This window comes from Rhinopithecus roxellana, chromosome 20, assembly GCF_007565055.1.
Source record: "Rhinopithecus roxellana isolate Shanxi Qingling chromosome 20, ASM756505v1, whole genome shotgun sequence".
Taxonomy (NCBI): Eukaryota; Metazoa; Chordata; class Mammalia; order Primates; family Cercopithecidae; genus Rhinopithecus; species Rhinopithecus roxellana.
In genome coordinates, this window is record NC_044568.1 from 25,977,811 (window position 1) to 26,001,453 (window position 23,643).

Consider the following 23,643-nt stretch of genomic DNA (forward strand, 5'->3'; position numbering starts at 1 on the left):
CCGGCGATTTTTTGTATTTTTCAGTAGAGACGGGATTTCACTGTGTTACCCAGGATGGTCTCGATCTCCTGACCTCATGATCTGCCCGCCTCGGCCTCCTAGAGTGCTGGGATTACAGGCATGAGCCACTGCACCCAGCCTGAACTCAGTTTTATCTTGTGTTTATTGGGGACTGTATTGGTCAGGTTTCCCTAGAGGAACCGAACTAATAGGATATATATATTAATATATAGGATATATACACACACATAAATAGGATATATATACAGATATACATAAATCGGATGTATAGGATATATATATTCGATTTATGACTATATCCTGTATATATCTATCCTATATATATATATCACTCCCATATATATATATGACTTAATTGAGAATTAACTGACACAATCACAAGGTCCCACAATAGGCTGTCCTCAAGCTTGAGGAGAAAGGACAGTCAGTCCGAGTCTCAAAACTGAAGAACGTGGAGTCCGATGAGGGCAAGAAGCATCCAGCACAGGAGAAAGATGTAGTCTGGGAAGATGAGGGCAAGAAGCATCCAGCACAGGAGAAAGATGTAGTCTGGGAAGATGAGGGCAAGAAGCATCCAGCACAGGAGAAAGATGTAGTCTGGGAAGATGAGGGCAAGAAGCATCCAGCACAGGAGAAAGATGTAGTCTGGGAAGATGAGGGCAAGAAGCATCCAGCACAGGAGAAAGATGTAGTCTGGGAAGATGAGGGCAAGAAGCATCCAGCACAGGAGAAAGATGTAGTCTGGGAAGATGAGGGCAAGAAGCATCCAGCACAGGAGAAAGATGTAGTCTGGGAAGATGAGGGCAAGAAGCATCCAACACAGGAGAAAGATGTAGTCTGGGAAGCTAGGCCAGTCTCACCTTTTCACGTTTTTCTGCCTGCTTTATATTCTCTGGCGGCAGATCAGATGGTGCCCACCAGATTGAGGGTGGGCCTGCCTTTCCCAGCCCACTGACTCAAATGTGAATCTCCTTTGGCAACACCTTCACAGACACACCCAGGATCAATACTTTGTATCCTTCAATCCAGTCAAGTTGACACTCAGCATTAACCATCACAGGGACACTTCTGAATATTGGGATATACAGATATCTGTTCTGTCCATCATGAGAATCAGCGAATAACTATAGAGAAAAGATTTTCAAAATACAATTAAAAAATCATTATTTCATTCAATAAATATTTATTAAGGGGCTGAGTGCGCTGGCTCACACCTGTAATTTCAGTATTTTGGAAGGCTGAGGCGGGCAGATCACTTGAGGTCAGGAGTTCGAGACCAGCCTGGCCAACATGGTGAAACCCTGTCTCTACTGAAAATATAAAAATTAGCTGGGCATGGTGGTGTGCACCTGTAGTTGCAGCTACTCCAGAGGCTGAGGTGAGAGAATCACTTGAATGCAGGAGGTGTAGGCTGCAGTGAGCTGAGATTGCACTACTGCACTCCAGCCTGGGTGACAGAGTGAGACTCTGTCTCAAAAAAAAAAAATACACACACACACACACACATATACATACACATACACACACAGTGTGCCAGACACTTGTTGATTCTGGGAATGTAGCAATGGGGGGAAAAGGGACAAAAATCCAATTCTCATTTTTATTATTATTATTTTTTTGAGATGGAGTCTCACTCTGTTGCCCAGGCTGGAGTGCAGTGGTACAATCTCTGCCCACTGGAATCTCTGTCCCCCAGGTTCAAATGACTCTCCCACCTCACCCTTCCATGTAGCTGGGATTATAGGTGTGCACCACCATGCCTGGCTAATTTTTGTATTTTCAGTAGAGACAGAGTTTGCCATGTTGACCAGGCTAGTCTTGAACTCCCGACCTCAAGTGATCCATCTGTCTTGGCCTCCCAAAGTGCTGAGATTACAGGCAGGCATTAGCACCGCACCCAGCCTTTTTTTTTTTTTTTTTTTTTTTTTTGAGACAGGGTCTTAATCCATCACCCAGGCTGGAGTACAGTGGCGTGACCAAGGCTCACTGCAGCCTTCACCTCCCAGGTTCAAGCAATCCTACCACTTTAGCCTCCCAAGTAGCTGGGATCACAAGTGTGCACCACAACGTAAAAATCCAATTCTTTATAGAGTTGACATTTTGCTGAAATGCATTCAGATTCTGGGATTTTTGGATTTTTATTCTATTTTCTCAAATTGTCACATGACTTTGGGCTTCTGTTAAAAAATATAGGTCCGGCAGGGCGCGGTGACTCAAGCCTGTAATCCCAGCACTTTGGGAGGCCGAGACGGGCGGATCACGAGGTCAGGAGATCGAGACCATCCTGGCTAACATGGTGAAACCCCGTCTCTACTAAAAAATACAAAAAACTAGCTGGGCGAGGTGGCAGGTGCCTGTAGTCCCAGCTACTCGGGAGGCTGAGGCAGGAGAATGGCGTAAACCCGGGAGGCGGAGCTTGCAGTGAGCTGAGATCCGGCCACTGCACTCCAGCCCGGACGACAGAGCGAGACTCCATCTCAAAAAAAAAAAAAAAAAAAAATAGATTCTTGGCCTGACCACAGTCTTAATGAATTAATAAGGGGAAGATAGTATGTGCAAGAGTTAACAAGCTCTCTAAAGTTATTCAGAACAGCTGGAAAATAAGAGATTAAGTGAACTAAACTGCCTCCCTTTTCCTTTTCCCAAACACTGATCAGCCACTCAGCAATCCTGTATATACATCTGTTTATATACTGAATTTTCCAAAATATTTCTAATAAGAAGTGGCTTCAGATGGCTTCAAGGAGAAGCTAGTCCAAACAGCAGAACCAGACATGTGACCTTGAACGAGAAAGTGGTGGGGGGAGTAGAAAGTGCTGTCCTTGGCCCTGTTTTTTGTCTGCCACTGAGCTTGCTGTGCAGGTCACATTACTGATCTAAATCTTGGTGTGCTCATCACCAAAACGAAGTTACACTTTCTTGGATAGTACCAGTTCATGGAAAGGTGCTGGGTTAACTGCATCACAATCACCTAGAGAGTCTGTTACATCTCCAGAGTGCTGGGCCCAATAGGTTGGAAGAGTCTGACTCAGGGCGGATAGGATGGCATCCATCACTTCCTCTTATTTTATTTTATTTCATTTCATTTCATTTCATTTCATTTCATTTCATTTCATTTCATTTATTTCTGAGACAGTCTTGCTCTGTCGCCCAGGCTGGAGTGCAGTGACGCTATCTCGGCTCACTGCAACCTCTGTCTCCTGGGTTCGGGCAATTCTCCTGCTTCAACCTCCCGAGTAGCTGGGACTACAGGCCTGAGCCACCACACCCAGCTAATTTTTGTATTTTTAGTAGACACAGGGTTTCTCAATTTTGGCCAGGGTGATCTTGAACTCCTGACCTCAAGTAATCCACCAGCCTCGGCCTCCTGAAGAGCTGGGATTACAGGCGTGAGCCACTGCACCTGGCCTTCCTGGGCAACTTTTGATATGGATCCAGATATGGGATCTCGCTGGGCTAGATCAAACTCTCTGTGCCTCAGTTTTCTCATCTGTAACATGTAATCATTCCCCTGATGGTAAAATTAAATAAGCTAACTTCCGTCATGCACTTAAAATAGGGGCATGTAGTAAGTATTGTGTGAGTTTTAACTATTCTATCAGTCAGGATCCAGTCAGGAAGACAAAAACCACTGTGAGTATTTAAACCAGAGGAGCATGAGTAACATAGGGAGACCCCATCTGTACAACAAATAAAAATTAGCCAGGCATAGTGGCGTGCACCTGTAGTCCTAGCTACTTGGGAAACTGAGGTGGGAGGATTGCTTGAGCCCAAGAGGTTGAGGCTGCAGTGAGCTGTGATGGCACCACTGCACTCCAGCCTGGACAACAGAGTGAGAACTTATCTCAGAAAAAAAAAAAAAAAAAAAAGAGGTAATGGAGAGGATGGGAAGACAAACGGGGATGGTGATGCCACACAGAGATTAGACGGCATGATGCCTGCTACCCCTTAGCAAAAGGAAGAAAGGGAAGGGTGACCAGGAGCGGTGACTGAAGCCTGTAATCACAGCACTTTGGGAGGCTGAGGTGGGTGGATCACGAGGTCAGGAGTTCAAGACCAGCCTGGCCAATATGGTGAAACCTATCTCTACTAAAAATACAAAAATTAGCTGGGTGTGCTGGCACACGCCTGTAGTCCCAGCTCCTTAGAAGGCTGACGCAGGAGAATCGCTTGAACCTGGAGGCAGAGGTTGTAGCAAGCCGAGATTGCGCCACAGCACTCCAGCCTGGGCGACAGAGCGAGACTCAGTCTCAAAAAAAATAGAATAAAAAGGAAAGCTGGTATCACTGGAGCCTAGAGTCTGGAGTCACCTAGCAGACCCACAGCCAAGCTGGATCTGCAGACAAGACACAACCACTTCTAAGACTGTTGAGAAAGCTCTCTGGCTCTTTTGTTTGTCCTGCCTCCTGCCCTCCCAGTAGTGCCTCCATCAGCTGAATCCAGCAGGATGTCATCTTTCAAGGGAGCCTGGGAAACAGTCTGCAGGGGTCACCCATGCCTTTTAGGGGAAGGATGAAGAATGGCTCTGAGGGCAGATTTGTATTATTTTGTTGTTATTATTATTACCATTATTATTTTCTTTAAGGTCCTTTTTGGCCCTAAAGTTCTCAGAGTTTCTAGTCCTTAACCAACCACTGCAGCGGGACTCGGGCGTCATGAGTGCTTATTGATTAATTAACTCCTTGCCCTCAGCGTAAACACATACACAAATGCTTGGCTTCTGTTCTCTGGAAACTGACAGCTCAGGCCTTGGCAAAAACTCCACGGTGCTGAAGGCAGCACAGCCCCACCCAAGATTCAGGGAAAGGGAAGGTATGCAGCCCAGGTTTCTCGATCTGGGCAGGCTGCCTCAGCACCTTTAAGGATTCAGAAGTGATAAATAGGAAGACCCAGCACTTTGGGAGGCCGAGACGGGCGGATCACAAGGTCAGGAGATCGAGACCATCCTGGCTAACATGGTGAAACCCCGTCTCTACTAAAAAAATACAAAAAAACTAGCCGGGCGAGGTAGCGGGCGCCTGTAGTCCCAGCTACTCGGGAGGCTGAGGCAGGAGAATGGCGTAAACCCGAGAGGCGGAGCTTGCAGTGAGCTGAGATCCGGCCACTGCACTCCAGTCCGGGCGACAGAGCGAGACTCCGCCTCAAAAAAACAAACAAACAAACAAACAAAAAAAAAAAAACAAAAAAAAAACAAAGGAAGAGCTGGCCGGTGATGTCACAGGGCAAAGAGACGGTCCTGAGGAGGTCAGGAACAGACGCAAAGAGGTAAGATTGTGGAATCATTCTCGCAGAGCCCTGGGGTATGAGGCGCCAGAAAATAGAGCCTCACCCGGTTTTAAGGCCACTTCCTGGAAGACTGGAAAACACCCTCTTGTCTTTGGGACACATCCCTTTAAGTGTGCTCCGTGGGAGTGAAGCTCTGGGAAATTTACTACCAAAAATGGGCAGAAAAGCTCTTTCTGAATGTTTCTTGGAAGACCCAGAATTTAACCTTGACCAAAGGCAAATGTGTTTGAGAGGTTCTTAGAGAAAGGATTGAATATTGTGGAATTCTTCCAAATACACAAAAGACCTGTTCCCCCAAATCATTCTTGCAGCAAATATTTATGGGTAGCAGGTTGGCTATTAAGTCAGGCAATGAGTTTGGGAGTGACAACGAGATTAGCCTGTTGACTTTGCCTCTGCCCTGGCTATGTGGCCTTGGGCAAGGGACTTAACTTCAGTTTCTTTGTATGTAAAATAGGAGTAATAAGAACTACCTTGTAAAGTTATGAGGATTAAAATGAGGTCATGTATGAGAGTATTTAGCACAGAGTCTGGTATCCAGTGAGTAATCAAGAAATGGTAATAGTTCATTTTATTATGACTTGCATGACTTTTATGACACTTTGCAAAAACACTTTCCCTTATATTAGCTGATTGGATCTCCTATCAGCTCTGTGAGGTGGGTCAGGGAACCAACATTGATCTTGACTCTGCTGTGGATCTAGCACCCTGCCACATGCTTAACAGTGATCAACTTGTTGGTTTCAGTTATTCAATAAATATTTGATTATCTATTTTATTCCAGGCTATTCTATTCACTGGAGATACAGCAATAAACAAAGGAGACAAAAACCCTTGCCTCTCGCAGAGGATACACTCAATGCAGGGAGACAAACAGTGAGTATAATTTAACAAACTCTATGTTAACTGTCTCCTAAAGTGCTTTCCAACTATTAACTCACAACCTATGAGGAAGTTGTTATTACGCTTATTCCATTTTACAGATTAGAACACTGAGTTCCAAGGGGATTGAAAGTCACAGGGTCTCACAGCTAAGGAGAGCTGGATTCAGGATTCAAAGCCGGGCAGTGTGACTCCAGAGCCCATGCTCTTAATCTCTTTTTTTTTTTCTTTTTTCTTTTTTTGAGACAGAGTCTCCCTCTGTTGCCCAGGCTGGAGTGCAGTGGTGCAGTCTCGGCTCACTGCAATCTCCAGGTTCAAGTGCTTCTGCCAACTCAGCCTCCCGAATAAATGGGACTACAGGTATACACCACCATGCCTGGCTAATTTTTTGTATTTTTAGTAGAGACAGGGTTTCCCCATGTTTCCCAAGCTGGTCTCAAACTCCTGAGCTCAAGTGATCTGCCCGCCTCGGCCTCCCAAAGTGCTGGGATTAGAGGCATGAGCCACTGTGCCCAGTCCATGCTCTTAATCTCTACTATAGGTCATCTCTCAAAAAAAAAAAAAAAATCTGGCCGGGCGCGGTGGCTCAAGCCTGTAATCCCAGCACTTTGGGAGGCCGAGACGGGCGGATCATGAGGTCAGGAGATCGAGACCATCCTGGCTAATACGGTGAAACCCCGTCTCTACTAAAAAATACAAAAAAAAAACTAGCCGGGCGATGAGGCAGGCGCCTGTAGTCCCAGCTACTCGGGAGGCTGAGACAGGAGAATGGCGTGAACCCGGGAGGCGGAGCTTGCAGTGAGCTGAGAGCCGGCCACTGCACTCCAGCCTGGGCGGCAGAGCAAGACTCCATCTCAAAAAAAAAAAAAAAAAAAAAAATTCTTCTATATACTAATAAATTAAAGTGTGATAAGTGCTATAAAAAAAATATAGGCTGGGTGTGGTGGCTCACACCTGTAATCCCACTGCTTAGGGAGGCCGAGGCAGGAGGATCTCTTAAGCCCAGGAGTTGGAGACCAGCCTGAGCAAGAGTGAGACCCCGGCTCTACAAAGGTAACTTTTAAAAAGCTAAAAAAAAAAAAAAAAAAAAAGGAAAAAAGAAAAGAAAAGCAGAGTAAAGGGGGGAAAAGAGAGTGATGGGAGAGTGCTGGGGTTCGGGGAGGGCCTCTCTGAGAAGCCACATCTGAGGAGAGACCTGAAGGAGGTCAGGGAGAGGGACAGGTGGATGTCCGGGAAGAGTGATCCAAGCAGAGGGAACGGCAAGTGCAAAGGCCTGTGGCGGGCCCTCTCCTGATGTTGGGGAAGCTCAGGGATCTAGTGGGAGCCAAAGTGGAAGATAGCGTGGCCTGGGCCTCTGGAAGGAAAGAGGGCAGGAGGCACAGGTGTGTCAGGGAAGGCCAGGAGTTCAGTTTGGGATAATCTCACCATCACTCATCAAGTGGAAAGCACCAGGGGGCTTACAGGGGTCAAGGAACTCATGCCAGGTCACTCAGGCAGTCATTTTCAGAGGCACGATTAACAACTCAGGTCTGTGGACCCTAACTTCAATGCCATGGGCATGTCTCAGTTTGGGTGCTGTGGGGAAGTCTGGAGAGGTAAGCGTCTGATAGCCCTGACCTCTGACCCTGTGTTGGTCCCATTGCATTGCTATAAAGGAATACCACAGACTGGGTAATTTATAAAGAAAAGAGATTTATGTTGGCTCATGGTTCTGCAAGCTGTACAGAAAGCATGGTGCTGGCATCCGCTTCTGCTGAGGGCCTCCGGAAGCTTCCAATCATGATGGAAGACAAAGTGGGGACATGTCACACGGAGAGAGAGAGAGTAACAAAGAGATGGGGGAGGCACCAGGCTCTTTAAACAGCCAGCTCCTGATGAACGAACAGAGCAAGATCTCACTCATTACTATGAGAAGAGCACCAAGGTATTCAGGAGAGACCTGCCCCCGTGACCAAAACACCTCCCACCAGGACCCACATCTGACATTGGGAATTACACAGCAACATGAGATTTGGAAGGGACAAATATCAACACCATGTCAGGCCCCGAGGAGCTTCCTAGGAGGGAGGAAAGAGGAAGAGAAAAGCAGAAGAGACACTCAGAGGAAAGAAATGATGCCAGGGATTCCACACGGCAGGAGGTAGCATAGGTTTACACGTGAATGCAGGCGAGAGGCACTGGGAAGGTGCAGTTTTTAAATTTTTAAAAATTATTATTATTGTTTTTTTGAGACAGAGTCTCACTCTGTCGCCCAGGCTGGAGTGCAGTGGCGTGATCTCGGCTCACTGCAAGCTCTGCCTCCTGGGTTCACACCATTCTCCTGACTCAGCCTCCTGAGTAGCTGGGACTACAGGCACCCGCCACCATGCCCAGCGAATTTTTTGTATTTTTAGTAGAGACGGGGTTTCACCGTGTTAGCCAGGATGGTCTTGATCTCCTGACCTCATGATCCGCCTGCCTCAGCCTCCCAAAGTGCTGGGATTACAGGCATGAGCCACCATGCCCAGCAGTTTTTTTTTTATTTTTTAAAATTATTATTATTATTATTTTGAGACAGAGTCTCGCTCTGTTGCCCAGGCTGGAGTGCAATGGCGCGCTCAGCTCACTGCAAACTCTGCCTCCCAGGTTCAAGTAATTCTCCTGCCTCAGCCTCCTGAGTAGCTGGGATTACAGGTGCCTGCCACCAGACCCAGCTAACTTTTGTATTTTTAGTAGAGATGAGGTTTCACCATCTTGGTCAGGCTGATCTCGAATGTCTGACCTCAGGTGATCTACCCACCTCGGCCTCTCAAAGTGCTGGGATTACAGGCATGAGCCACCGTGCTTGGCCAGTGCAGTTTTTTTGGAAAGAACAGAAGGAGTCCTGGCCCTGTGTAGTTGGACAGTGTTGGAGACAGTGTGGACGTTCTGACTGCTGAAGAAGGCCATGCTCATTTAGACACGGGGAGACCCTGGAGGATCAGGGTTCTGCCTGGGCAAGCCTTTCTCCACAGGCTGCCCCAGAATGGATACTTTCCTATTATGACAAATGAACTTCACTAGGCTAGACGTTTCCCCTGAACTGGTGTATGCAACCCGGCCTCTCAACATGCTACCCCTAGGCATTTCCAAACATACCCCAAATGGAAGTTCTGATCTTTCCCCAGTCCCAAGCTTGCTCTACCCGAGACTCCAAGAAGCCAATCCTGAGACAAGCATTCATGGGCCTGAAGTGACTTTTTTTTTTTTGGAGACAAGTTCTCACTCTGTTTCCCAGGCTGAAGTGCAGTGGCCCGATCATGGCTCACTGCAGCCTCAACCTCCTGGGCTGAAGCAATCTTCCCACCTCAGCCTCCTGACCACAGGTGTGCACCACCACGTCCAGCTAATTTTATTTATTTATTATTTTGAAACAGACTCTCGCTCTGTGGCCCACCCAGGCTGGAGTGCAGTGGTTCCATCTCGGCTCACTGCATCCTAGGCTTAAGTGATTCTCCTGTCTCAGCTTCCCGAGTAGCTGGGATTACAGGTGTGTGCCACCACACCCGGCTAATCTTTGTAGTTTTAGTAGAGATAGGGTTTTGCCGTGTTGGCCAGGCTGGTCTTGCTCTCCTGAGCTCAGGTGATCCACCCGCTTCAACCTCCCAAAGTGTTGGGATTACAGGCATGAGCCACCACGCCCAGCCTATTTTTATTTTTATTTTTTGTAGAGAGCTAGTCTCAAACTCCTGGGCTAAAGTGATCCTCCCACCTTGGCCTCTCAAAGTGTTGAGATTACAGGCATGAGCTATGGCACCTGGTCCTGAAGTGAATTAAGGAAGTGTTCCTAGGAGGCAGTGGTAAATGAGTGGGAGAAGCAGGATAAAGAAGAGAAATAAGCCAAACAGGGATGTGATACCAGGCCAAGTCCCAAAGAGGGCGGCTTCACCCTGGGAAAGGAAGTGGTATCTTGGAGTTTGTCCAAATGGAGGGAAGGAAACTGGGTTTTCACATTCCTATACCAGTTGGTAACTGGCTATGGGCTGGGGGAGTCAACTCCTGGGCACTTCCTTGCCAGGGCAGAGAGACTGAAGAGTTAGTTACAGGTGCAGGCTGTGCGGAGCACAGCACACAGCACTAAGGGAGGGGAGTTCAGAAACTGGAAAAGTGATCCGGGGAGCCCAAGCAGGGCCCTGACAGTGTCCACTACACTTCCTTTCCCTATTTCAGAAATGGCGTCATCTGGCTGGGTGCGGTGGCTCATACCTGTAATCCCAGCACTTTGGGAGGCCGAGGAGGGAGGATCTCTTGAGTTCAGGAATTCAAGACCAGCCTGGGCAACACAGCAAGACCTCATCTCTACTAAAATTAAAAATAAAAAAACTAACTGGGCATAGTGGTATGCACCTGTAGTCCCAGCTACTTGGGAGGCTGAAACAAGAGGATTGCTTGAGCCTGGGAGATCAAGGGTGCAGTGATCTGTGATTATGCCACTGCACTCCAGCCTAGGTGACAGAATAAGACTCTGTCTCAAAAAAGGAAATTGTATTGTCATCCTGCTGGTTGCTTAGGCCAGGCCAAAAACCCCGGAGTCATTCTTGACCTGCTCTGCCTCTCATACTCCACATCCAATCTTTTGGTCAATCTTGTTGACAATACTTCAAAATATACCCAGAATCTGATCATGGGGTTTTTTTTTTTTTTTTTTTAAGTAAATAAAAAAAAGTGTTAAAATACACATAACATAAAATTTACCATCTTCACCATTTTTTAGTGTATTCTTCAGTGGTATTAAGTGCATTCCTATTGTGCAACCATTGCCAGCGTCCATCCACTGAACTCTTTTCATCCTGCAAAACTGAAACTGTACCTATTAAGCATTTTGCTTATCCATTCATCTATCCGTGGATGCTTGGGTTGTTCCTACCTTTTGACTATTATGAATAATGCTGCTCTGAACATGGGTGTACAAACATCTCTTTAAGTCCTGCTTTTGTTGTTTTGTTTTTTGTTTATTTTTTGTTTGTTTGTTTTTGAGATGAAGTTGCCCTCTGTCACCCAGGCTGGAGGGCAATGGCACAATCTCTGCTCACTGCAACCTCTGCCTCCTGGGTTCGAGCAATTCTTCCACCTCAAGCTCCCAAGTAGCCGGAATAACAGATGTGCACCACCATGCCCAACTAATTTTTGTATTTTTAGTAGAGACGGGGTTTCGCCATGTTGCCCAGGCTGGTCTCAAACTCCTGACCTCAAGCAATCCACTTGCCTCAGCCTCCCAAAGTGCTGGGATTACAGACATGAGCCATCATGCCTGGCCCCTGCTTTCACTTTTTTTGAGTATGTACCCAGACATGGAATTGCTGGATCATATGGTAATTCTTTTTTTTTTTTTTTTTTTTTTTTTGAGACGGAGTCTCGCTCTGTCGCCCAGGCTGGAGTGCTGTGGCCGGATCTCAGCTCACTGCAAGCTCCGCCTCCCGGGTTCCCGCCATTCTCCTGCCTCAGCCTCCCGAGTAGCTGGGGCTACAGGCGCCCGCCACGTCGCCCGGCTAGTTTTTTGTATTTTTTAGTAGAGACGGGGTTTCACCGTGTTAGCCAGGATGGTCTCGATCTCCTGACCTTGTGATCCGCCCGTCTCGGCCTCCCAAAGTGCTGGGATTACAGGCTTGAGCCACCGCGCCCGGCCTTTTTTTTTTTTTTTTAAGGAACTACCATACTGTTTTCCATAGCTATTGCACCATTTTACATTCCCACCAACAGCACACAAGGATCCCAATTTCTCTACATCCTCACCAATGCTTGTTATTTTCTGGGTTTTAAAAAATCTGCCAGGCATGGTGGCTCGTGTCTGTAATCCCAACGCTTTGGGAGGCTGAGGCAGGAAGATTGCTTGAGCCCAGGAGTTAGAGACCAGCCTGGGCCATAGGGAGAGGCTGTCTATACCAAAACAAAAAAAATTAGAAAATTAAAAAATTAGGCCAAGTGCAGTGGCTCATGCCTGTAATCCCAGCACTTTGGGAGGTCGTGGTGGGCGGATCACCTGACGTCAGGAGTTCAAGACCAGAGTGGCCAACATGGCAAAACCCCATCTTCATTAAAAATACAAAAGTTAGCTGGACATGGTGGCACCCGCCTGTGGCCCCAGCTACTCAGGAGTCTGAGGCAGGAGAATCGCTTGAACCTGGGAGGCAGAGGTTGCAGTGATCCCAGATTGTACCACTGCAGTCCAGCCTGGGTGACAGAGCGAGACTCCATCTCAAAACAAAACAAAACACTAGCCAGGTGTGAGGGCACACACCTGTATTTCCAACTACTTGGGAGGGTGAGGTGGAAGGATTGCACTTGAGCCTGACAGGTTGAGGCTGGAGTGAGCTGTGATCATGCCACCGTACTCCAGCCGGGGTGACAGAGCAAGACCCTGTCTCAAAAAGAAAAAGAAAAAAAAAGTCCGACTGTTTCAGACCCACTGCATAATGACCAACCTGAACCAAGCCATTTTATCTTTTGCCTGGATAACCGCAATGGAGCCCCCACCAGCCTCCCTGCTTCCCTTGTCCCTTATAATTTTCTCAACATCACTCCTCTGCTCAAAACCAACAGTGTCTGCCTCCCCTCCTTTCCCAAGTAGACGCCAAAGTTCTTACAATGGCCTACATGCTCTCTACAAGGTGTGTTCCTGGCCCTCCCATATTCTGACTCACTTCCTACTTGCTTTCTGTACTCCAGCCACACTGGCTTTCTTGCTGTTCCAAGTAATCTACTGCCTCGGGGCCTCTGCCCTGTTTTCTCTGCCTGGAATGCTCTTTCGGAAGCGTGGTTCCTTCAATTCCTTCAAGTCTTTGTTCAAATGCTACTTTCTGAGTAAAGCCTCTGGGCTTTCTTGTTTGCTCTCCCAGCTCCCATCATTTTCTGCCCTTCTGTGCCCTGTCCTGAGCCTGGGGAGAATGACCCCTCTAGAAAGCAACCTGGGCTTTCTTGCCTCAGGCTTCTGAGTGGGTTTGGTGAAAGGGAGGTGCCACCAGGAGAAGAAAGGCAAGAGGGGGGAGACGCGGGGGGTATTTTTTCCCTGCACTTTCTCTGCTCTGCTGTGAGCAGTGGCTGTGCTTTCTCGATCACAGCTGCATTTGGGAATGGATCCCACACTTCCCTGTCCCCTTATCCACGGACTTCCAATAACATGATTTCCCCTCTGCCCTTCAGTTCTCAAAGTAGTTATGCCTTCCAGCTCTTGCTTGTCTCTGATGACTAACACCCCTGTTGTCCGGGTTCCCTGAACCCTGCCATTTCTCTAGTCCCTTCCTTAAGACTTGAACCTCCTGGCTGGGCATGGTCGCTCACGCCTGTAATCCCAGCACTTTGGGAGGCCGAGGTGGGCAGATTGCCTGAGGTCAGGAGTTTGAAACCAGCCTGGCCAACATGGTGAAACCCCACCTCTACTAAAAATACAAAAATTAGCCGGGTGTGGTGGCAGGCACCTATAGTCCCAGCTACTTGGGAGGCTGAGGCAAGAGAAACGCTTGAAACCGGGAGGCAGAGGTTGCCCTGAGCCGAGATCTCGCCATTGCACTCCAGCCTGGGCAACAAGAGCAAGACTTCATCTCAAAAAAAAAAAAAAAAAAAAGACTTGAACCTCCTGAGTTCGATTCTGTTTCCTGCTAGACCCTGACTGGAACACGTTGTGAATCACTTTATTTCCAATTTCCAGTTTCAATTCCAATCCACCCCCTCCCGCCTTTTTTGAGATAGGGTCTCACTTTGTGCTGTTGGGAATGTAAAATGATGCAGTCGTGGACTGCGCGGTGGCTCACGCCTGTAATCCCCCACACTTTGGGAGGCTGAGGTGGGCAGATCACCTGAGGTCAGGAGTTTGAGACCTGCCTGGCCAACACGGTGAAACCTCGTCTTTACTAAAAATACAAAAATTAGCTGGTCATGGTGGTGCGCGCCTGTAGTCCCAGCTACTAGGAGGCTGAGGCAGGAGAATCGCCTGAACCCAGGTGGCAGAGGCTGCAGTGAGTCGAGATTGCGCCACTGCACTCCAGCCTGGGCACGGCAGCGAGACCTCTCAAAAAAAAAAAAAAAAAAAAAGGGGTGCAGTTGCTATGGAAAACAGTATGGTGGTTCCTCAAAAAATAAAGCAGGCTGGAGTGCAGTGGTGCGATCATAGTTGACGCAGCCTCAACCTCCTGGACTCAAGCTATCCTCCCGCCTCAGCCTCCTGAGTAACTGGGATTACAGGCCTGTGCCAGCACGCCTGGCTAATTTTTTTTCATTTTTTTTGTGGAGACGGGGGTCTCGCTATGTTGCCCAGGCAGGTGTCAAACTCCTGGGCTCAAGCCATCCACCCGCCTCAGCCTCCTAAACGGGATTACAGGCTTGAACCACTGCGCCGGGCCTCGTCCTTGTTCTTGTACACAGCACGTTACCATCTAACATATTACATTTCCAGTTTTTTTTTTTCACTTTCCTCTACCCTCCACACTCTAGATAGCAAGTCCTAAGGCGCAGGGATGTTTGTTTGTTCACTGTTGTATCTTAAGTGGTTGGCACATCGCCGGCTGTCAGCAAATGTCTGTGAAATGAATGAACCAGTGAATGACCGACAAGGGGAGCTAAGGAGAAGGCAGCGGTGCGGTCCGCGTTGCAGGCAGAAGAGCTGACTCTCCAATCTCCGCTCCTCTCTCCGCCCCCGCCCGGAATGCTGAGTGCCCAGGAAGGAGGCGGAAATGAGCTCGCTCAACAGCCCTCCAGCCAGGTGTTTACTTAATTAGGGCTTGCATCCCGAGGCTCGTTTGTGTTTAACTGTCCGCCTAATGGCTTCGTCTGGCTCCGGGCCGGCGCGGGGGAACCTGCGAGGCGAGCGTCGGCCTGGCCACCCTGTCCCGCCTGGGGCCTACTCCATTGGGCCGCGCGGGTGCGCGGAGACCTGACCCCGCTTAGGCATAAAAAGCGCCCTGTGGGAGATTCAGGCCCGGAGGGCGCGGAGCTCAGAGAGCAGCCTGAGGCTTTCCCCACCGCGTGGTTCACCCCCAGCCTCAGTCCCAGCCCCAGCTGCTGGGCTCCGCCGCCGGATAAGGGAGTGCTCCCGAGATACCAGATGCCACTTTGCTCGTTGTACCCTCAGCCATGAAATTGGAGGATTACAACGCTTCTCCTCTTAATTCAGGGGACGTGGGGGTGCTAGAAAGAGAGACGGCTCGCCAGGCATCTGAGAGCAATGATACCGGGCAGCATTTGGGCACCTGCTCTGTGCCAGATACTATGTTTAGCGTTTGAAACCTTCTAATTTATTTAATACTCATCTACGAGAGGGTAAAATAAGATCATAACAGCCCCATTTGACAGATGCATAACTGAGGTCTAAGGGGTTTACTTCCCGAAGGCTTCAATGCTACTAAGGGGTGGGACCTGGGTTTGAACCCAGGCGGGGCCGGCCCAAGGGCCCGTGCTGGGCCTGAGAGAGCAAGACCCCCCACCCTCTCAACGCAAGCAATCCATGGCTTAGCCACTGGCCTGGCGGGGAGGAGGATGGGTAGTTTACCAAGTTACTCCTGGAAGGTCAAAGAATCTGTCATTTAAAACTCCAGGCCCGGCGCCGTTTCTCACGCCTGTAATCCCAGGACTTTGGGAGGCCAAGGGAGGCAGGTCGCCTGAGGTCAGCAGTTCGAGACCAGCCTGGCCAATATGGCGAAACCCCGTCTCTACTAAAAATACAAAAATTAGCTGGATGTGGTGGCGAGCGCCTGTAGTCCCAGCTACTCGGAGAGGCTGAGGCAGAAGAGTCGCTTGAATCTGGGAGGCGGAGGTTGCAGTGAGCCGAGACCACGCCACTGCACTGGACGACAGTGAGACTCCATCTCAAAAAAACAAAACAAAAAAACTCTCCAGTCTCGTCCGTTCCTCAAACCCCTAAATCTGAGCTGGGGACGGGGAGGGAGAAGGACGAGGAGGTGGCATCCAGGGCTTCTCAAGGCAGCAGGAGAAGGTGGAGGAGGAGTGAGGGGACCGGTGAGAGAGACTGGCCGGGAAAGCTCAGCTCCGTGGGGAAGGGCTTGCAGGGTAGTGATTGAAACTCAAGACCGTTTTTATGGCCAGAGCCCACTTGTGTGCGGCAAAGAGGAAAGCACCTCATGTCTAACGTAGTGGAATGAGACTAACGTAGAGGAATGAATCCCAGGTCTGGCGTTTATCTCCTAGGAAGAGTGTGGGAGAGCTGTTTTCCAAGGGAGACTCTCTGGAGGCTGCTTTGCGCAGCAAGCAGTTTTTACCCAGATTATATACAGTATTTCAGACCAATTTCAAAACCTCTGCATTTTAAAAACTGCCTTTATTTACATTTTACAGAAAGTTGAGAAAGCGTTATTTATATGGGGCGTAGGGGTGCTGGAGGTTATGGGACTAGTAACCATCCTCTTAGCTCGCACCCTTTGGCACCACTACAGCTTCCAAACTCTGGGACTTTCTCTCCTAGCTTCCATTTGTTTAGCTGTGTAATGGAAGAAGCAGTCCGGGTGTGGCGGCTCACGCCCGTAACCTGAGCACTCTGGGAGGCGGAGGATCGCTTGAGTCCCCGAGTTCGAGACCAGCCTGGGCAACATAGGGAGCTCCTCCTCCTCCCCGCCCCATCTCTACAAAAAATTTTAAAAAATTAGCCGAGTGTGGTGGCGGAAGCCTGTAGTCTCAGCTACGCGGGAGCTGAGGCAGGAGAATCGCTTGAGCCCGGGAGGTCGAGGCTGCAGTGAGCCGAGATCGCGCCACTGCAATCTTGGGCGACAAAGCGAGACACTATCTCAAAAAAAAAAAAAAAAAAAAAAAAAAGATGGGGAAGTTGTATCCAAGTCAGAAACGCAGTACCTCGGGACCTGCTAGTTTTAAACCCCGGAGGATCCTCCCCGGCGGGCTGGCACGGGAGGTGGTGAAAGAGGCTTGGGCGGCCCCGCTGTAGTCGCGTGTAGGAGGACACACGGGCTTGCTTCAAAGCTTCGGGATAACAGCGCCTCCGGGGATCATGACTGCGGAGCCTCTGTTTTCAGTCGACTTAAGATGTGTCTCCACTTTTTTCCGCTGTAACCGCAAGGCAAGGAAACATTTCTCTTCCCGTACTGCGGAGGCTGAGGAGTACTCTGGGTGTTCTTTTCTCCTCTAACTCAGAACTGCGAGACAGGGGCTGAGTCCCTGCAGAGAACAGCTCCAGAAAAGCAAGTAGAGCGCAGGAGGGTATCCGGGAGGCCAGGAGGGGTTAGCTGAGGCCTCAATCGCGCCCGCATCGGTCCCACCTGCGAAGGGGCGGGACCTTGTGGCGCTGGACCAATCAGCACCCACCTGCGCTCACCTGGCCTCCGCCCGCTCGCTCCCCGGGGCTGCGGTGCTCAAAGGGGCGAGAGCTGAGCGGAGCACCGGCCCGCCGTCGCGGCAGCTGCCTCACCTCTCTCTCCGCAGTCATGGGGCTCCCTCGTGGACCTCTCGCGTCTCTCCTCCTCCTCCTCCAGGTACTCCACAGCCTCACCTTGGCCCCGACCCGGACCGCTCCCTGGGGGGCGGGCGGGGTCCGCATGGGGAAGTGGCGTCGGGGAGAGCCCGGGGCTGCGCTCCCTGGGGCCAAGGGAGTCCTGGAGGGCCCATGTGAGACCCTGCAGGGTGGGGAGTGCAGGGCCGGGCACGCCTATGACCCAGCCTCCGTCTTCCCCCTCTGCCCTCGGGCGCAGGTTTGCTGGCTGCAGTGCGCGGCCTCCGAGCCATGCCGGGCGGTCTTCGGGGAGGCTGAAGTGACCTTGGAGGCGGGAGGCGCGGAGCAGGAGCCCAGCCAGGTGCTGGGGAAAGGTAAGACTCTCCGGGTGGAAGCGCGGGGTAGGGGCCGCACGTGATCGCTTTGGTGTGGCCCGCGCGAGGGGTGTTCGGGCCGGGGCAAGGGACTCCTGGCGCCACCTCAGGTCCCGGGGAGGCGCAGAACGCGCCCCGGGGCCTAGGGTTGGGGGTGGTGGCTGACGAAGAAAGCTGGGCGGCAGAGCGCCTGTGACATCCAGTCCCTCGTCTGGTAGCCACTGCCTACCTTGACTCCCTCCTCCGAGGTGCCGGATGGCTGAGCCCCTCACCCGGTCTCGACGTGGGAAGTTCTCCCCCGCTGGCCCCAGCAGAGGAATGCGCGGGCCACATTCTTCCCCCAACCCCCGCGCAGGTGTGGGGATGAGCCGTGCCCCGGGCAGCCCCCTTCGCCCCTCTCGGGCCCCCTTTGTGAACCGTGCTTTGTGTCTGCGTCAGACAGACCGGGTCTGTTTCTTTTCTCCTTGCTCCCCTACCCCGCCCCCCTTCTTCCTCGGCAGCTGGAATGCACTCTTAACCCTGCCCTTCCCGGAGGGCCTGCGCCCCTGCAGCCTGCCTGGAAACTGGGCCCTGGCACACCTGGGCTGGGGATATTACGTACAGGAACCACCCCGCCCCCAGCGTCTCCAGCCTGGGATGCTAGGTCCCTCAGGGGAGAGTGTCCCAAGCTGGCAGGCCTGGGGCTATGGGGGCGATGGACTGGAGATCAAAGCACATTTTTGATCCCTCAGTTACTCCTACACCCCACCCCAAGTTCAAAAACCTGAGGGGGTGGGGGCTGCAACTTCAGTGAGGAGACCCAGTGTCTTATGAGACCCAGGTGGTTGCTAGCTAGTGGAGGACTTTCTCCCTCTCGGTTAGGAGGATAATGGGTGGGGGCTCCAGCAAGGGATAAAACCTAAGTTTTTTTTTTTTTTTTTTTTTAAAGACAGTCTCGCTCTGTCGCCCAGGCTGAAGTGTAGTGGCACGATCTTGGCTCACTGAAAGCTCCGACTCCCGGGTTCACGCCATTCTCTTGCTTCAGCCTCCTGAGTAGCTGGGACTAACGGGCGCCCGCCACCACGCCCGGCTAATTTTTGTATTTTTAGTAGAGACGGGGTTACACCATGTTAGCCAGGATGGTCTCGATCTCCTGACCTCGTTATCCTCCCGCCTCGGCCTCCCAAAGTGCTGGGATTACAGGCGTGAGCCACCGCGCCCGGCGAAACCTTAGTTTTTTTTTTTTGAGACGGAGTCTCGCTTTGTCACCCGGGCTGGAGTGCAGTGGCCGGATCTCAGCTCACTGCAAGCTCCGCCTCCCGGGTTCCCGCCATTCTCCTGCCTCAGCCTCCCGAGTAGCCGGGACTACAGGCGCCGCCACCTCGCCCGGCTAGTTTTTTTGTATTTTTTTTAGTAGAGACGGGGTTTCACCCTGTTAGCCAGGATGGTCTCGATCTCCTGACCTCGTGATCCGCCCGTTTCGGCCTCCCAAAGTGCTGGGATTACAGGCTTGAGCCACCGCGCCCGGCCGAAACCTTAGTTCTTAAACGGGTATAACCCTGGATCCTTGGGTGGAGTTTCAGAGGATCCTTACATTGAAATTTTTTGGGAATTTGAGTATTCATTTTTGCGGGGAAGGAACTGTGGCTTACCCGGCTTTCAAAACATTGAGAATCCTTGCTACCCAGCATTCTTCTAAAGTCTCCATCAACTTACTCCTCACCCCAGGCACAAATTCCCACTGCTTGCATGTGGAGCTGTCAATGCGGAGGGGACAGAGTGGCTCTTTTATTTCTCCAAAAGAGGATTGAGGACCTTGAGTCTGTGGAAGACCTTTTTAAAAAAATTCTTTCTCCAAATAACTGTAGACAAAACAATTAACACCCGGGCTAGGCTAGGCTCCTTAAACCCTTGGCTGTAGGGAGCTGAGGAGAGGCATTAAGAAGCCATGCCTCATAAACTTTAAATTTTTGCGCAGGGGTTTATTACTGGCTGGCTAACAAACTGCAACTCAGCCAACGTGTAAAAATGTGAACTCGGGCAGGGCCCCAAATCCAATTCCGGCTCCCTGAGGAAGCCTTACTGCTAACCAGACTTCTGCCAAATTACACCCCACACCACCCCCATTGTCAAGTTCTCTGACTACAGCCTCCCAGAGCAGGCTATAGCTTTGAGTGTTGTCTGTGCCTTCTTACCTACTGAAGCAAAAAATACCAGATTGGCTGTCACTTCACTAGGCTTGAGGTTTTGCGGGGAAGCGGTGATCAGGTTTTGGATTTCATGGTTGGATTGGCACGTGCTTCCCGGTGACGTCAGGCATTTTAAACCTTTAGAGGAAATTCAGCTTTCTCGGATGTCTGCTTTTCCACTGTGAAAATGGTGGGTTTGTGCCAGGAGCACACCTGGGTTATACAACAAAGGACGGGTTAATGGGCTTGGCGTACCTTGAAACTCCCTGCCACATGGCTGGGTCTTAGAGTAGGCTTCCGGTGGCATGGGCTGCTGCTTTCTTTTTTAAGTAAAAGCGCATTTCTTGGTCCAGTTAGTCCCAATAAATTGGGACTTCCCAACAAAACATCTTGCTTTTTCTATCCTTGGTCTTAAGCTGGCACTTTTCTACCACCCCACCCGCACACTAGTTCCTCATCCTCAAAACATACAGCCCCAGCCTGGATCTAGCCACGTTGAAAGGGTTATCCTGCAGGAACATACACACTCTCAAGTTTAGCCAAGCAGACAAGTTTCCATATTGCTAAGGAACAATCACCCCTGTTGTTCGCCCCTGGGTTATGAATATCAACGGCGTCTATGAAGTTCAGCTCGAAAGAACTTATCTGATGTAATTAATGCCTTGTTTGTATGTGCATCTTCCCCTTCAAAGCCCTTTTGCAACTCTTGAGCTTGCTTTATCCTCCTAACATTCCCTTGAAGCAGGTGAGGTAAATATTAAACAAGCTGAGCTTTTAATCTCAGAATTTTGAACTTCAGAAACCCCATGGTCTAGCCTTGCCTGAGGTTTGGAAGGTGGAGAAACAGAGGCACAGCTTAATGGATTGGATTCACTAAGCCAAACAGCTCATGAACTTTGAGGGTGACAGACACAACTTTTACCTCTTGGTATATGTCCAGGACCTGGTACCTTACAGGATGCCCAGTCCTGTATGAATTATGAATTATGAATGAATTTGACAACCTTGTGAAGGGCGGCCCATTTTATAGATAAAGCCTACATGACTGTGGCTTCACTAAGTCATCACTGCAGTGATCAGGTGGGATATGAATGGAAATTTCAGACCCCAAAGTTCCCTGGTTTTTTTTTTTTTTTTCTTTGAGATAGGGTATTGCTCTGTCACCCATCCCAGCCTAGAATGCAGTGACCCAATCACGGTTCACTGCAGCCTCTACCTCCTGGGCTCTAGTGATCCTCCTACCACAGCCTCCCAAGTAGCTGAGACCACAGACATGTGCTACCATGCCTGGCTAATTTTTAATGTTTTCTAGAGACAGGGTCTCACTCACTGTGTTGCCCAGACTAGTCAAAAACTCCTGGGCTCAAGCAGTCTTCCCACCTCAGCCTCCCAAGCACTAAGATGACAGATACGATCCACCATGCCCAGCTCCCTGGCATTTTTTTTACTACCAGAAAGCAGGGCCTGAGTGGAGAGGGTAGAATGTTGGATCCCTGAATCCCACAGCTATAAATAACAAGCTCTCCTGGCCCCCTGCCGCAAGAGTGCTTAGTCTTTTTTATTTATTTTTATTTTAGGGTTTTCCAGAAACATTCACGTAGAGGAAATTGGTTTGGCTTTAGTCTCTAAGGGCCCAAGTGAGGGGTCTTGACTAGCTCAAGAGGAAAGGTTAATCTGGAGGGAAGGAGAGCCGGCACATTCCCCCATCCCAGTCCCACAGTCTGGGGGCCACCTTTCTTCAAGAGTGTTCTGGAAGCTGACAGTGGAGAGGTGGGAGGAGGGAACTTTCACGGTATTAGTGCAGTGATTAAAAATGAGTGACCTACAGTGGTCTACTCATCCTTAAGGGTGAACAACTGAGAGAGGCAGCTTAATGGCAGTCAAACAGATGCAGTCCTTCATTATGGCCTTCAGCAGGTTCAGCTGACCCATAGTCAGCCTTTGGGTCAGATTAAAAACTAACCATCATCAGCTTTGGGAGGAAACTTCCAAGTTCAGTACTGCATCTGACTGAGCACAAGTTAACATCAAGATGGTTTTGTCTATTTCAGCTCTGGGTGTGAAAACGGCCTTTTATTGTGGAAGTCCCTACTCTGGGGTATGCCCTTTATTTACATTTCATTCTTCCTGTAAGCATATGTTTCGCATCTGCATAGATCAGGATCAGGCACTGTTCTACAACTTCAACTAAAGCAATGGACAAAATGAAGTCCCTGCCCTTGGGGAGCTTAACAGTCTAGTAATTTTTTTCTTAAAAACAGAGGTTTTATTGCATTTGGTCCACAGTCGGTATTTCACATTATCTCATGGTGCAGGGCCCCTGGGTGGGGTGTGTGGCCATGGGAGATGAAGCAGTATAGCTGGTCAGGCCCAGAAGGGGAGACGGAGGGCTGGGGGCTTCTTAAAACCTACTGAGGGGCCAGGTGTGGTGGCTCACGCCTGTAGTTCCAGCACTTTGGGAGCCTGAGGCAGGCAGATCACATGAGGCCAGAAGTTCAAGACCAGCCTGGCCAACATGGTGAAATCCCGTATCTACTAAAAATATAAAAATTAGCTTGGTGTGGTGGCGTGTGCCTGTAATCCCAGTTACTTGGGAAGCTGAGGCAGAATCGCTTGAGCCCAGTAGGTGGAGGTTGCAGCAAGCCAAGATTGCACTACTGCACTCCAGCCTGGGCAACAGAGTGAGAGACTCCGCCTAAAAAAAAACCTACTGAGGACGACAGTAGGGGGTGGTCAGCATGGAGAGGGGGTCAGGCTTAGCCCCAGTGACTCAGAATTCTACTTCCTTGTGCGGGTCTCAGTTTCCCCACTGGGCCCCTAGGCAGGCTTGAGGGTCCTAGAGAAAGCCAGCCACTCAGGAGCCTGAGATATTTTAGCATTGTGGCCAGGCCCCCTCTCCCAGGGGACTCATTTTCCACTGTCCCTGCCCCATTCCTCGGGGAAAAATATATATATATTTTTTTCTTTTTTTGAGATGAGTTTTGCTCTTGTTGCCCAGGCTGGAGTGCAATGGTGTGATCTCGGCTCATTGCATCCTCTACCTTCTGGGTTCAAGCGATTCCTCTGCCTCAGCCTCCCAAGTAGCTGGTACAGGCATGCGCCACCATGCCCGGCTAATTTTGTATTTTTAGTAGAGAAGGGGTTTCTCCATGTTGGTCAGGCTGGTCTCGAACTCCCGACCTCAGGTGATCCGCCCACCTCAGCCTCCCAAAGTGCTGGGATTACAGATGTGAGCCACCACGCCCGGCCATTTTTTTCTTTTGTTAATACTTCCTGAAACTTTATGGGTGCAGAAACCACAAACTGACCGGCCCACAAATGGGGGAAGAGGCAAGGCAACTGGAAACCTTTGGGGAGCGGTTCCTTCTATGCGCAGATCTCTTCTCCCCAGCACAGCTCAGCCCATAGCCTGGACATGCCAGCAGGGACCCTCACCCTACACGCATCAGGATGCGGCCTTAACCCCTTCCCGCACAACCCGGTGGCCCAGTTCTGCGAAGGAACCAAG

General features: G+C 50.1%; 1 protein-coding gene across 2 annotated transcripts in view; it reads left to right on the forward strand.

Annotated features, from left to right (window-relative positions):
- Positions 1–17,475: 17,475 nt before the first annotated feature.
- CDH3 (cadherin 3) overlaps positions 17,476–23,643 on the forward strand; it is a 58,704-nt gene continuing 52,536 nt past the window's right edge. For both annotated transcript variants that reach the window (XM_030925018.1, XM_030925019.1), the window contains exons 1-2: positions 17,476–17,636; positions 17,853–17,967. In XM_030925018.1, coding sequence (XP_030780878.1) covers positions 17,589–17,636; positions 17,853–17,967 — 163 coding nt within the window. In that variant the 5' untranslated portion in view covers positions 17,476–17,588. The remainder of the gene's footprint in view (positions 17,637–17,852; positions 17,968–23,643) is intronic.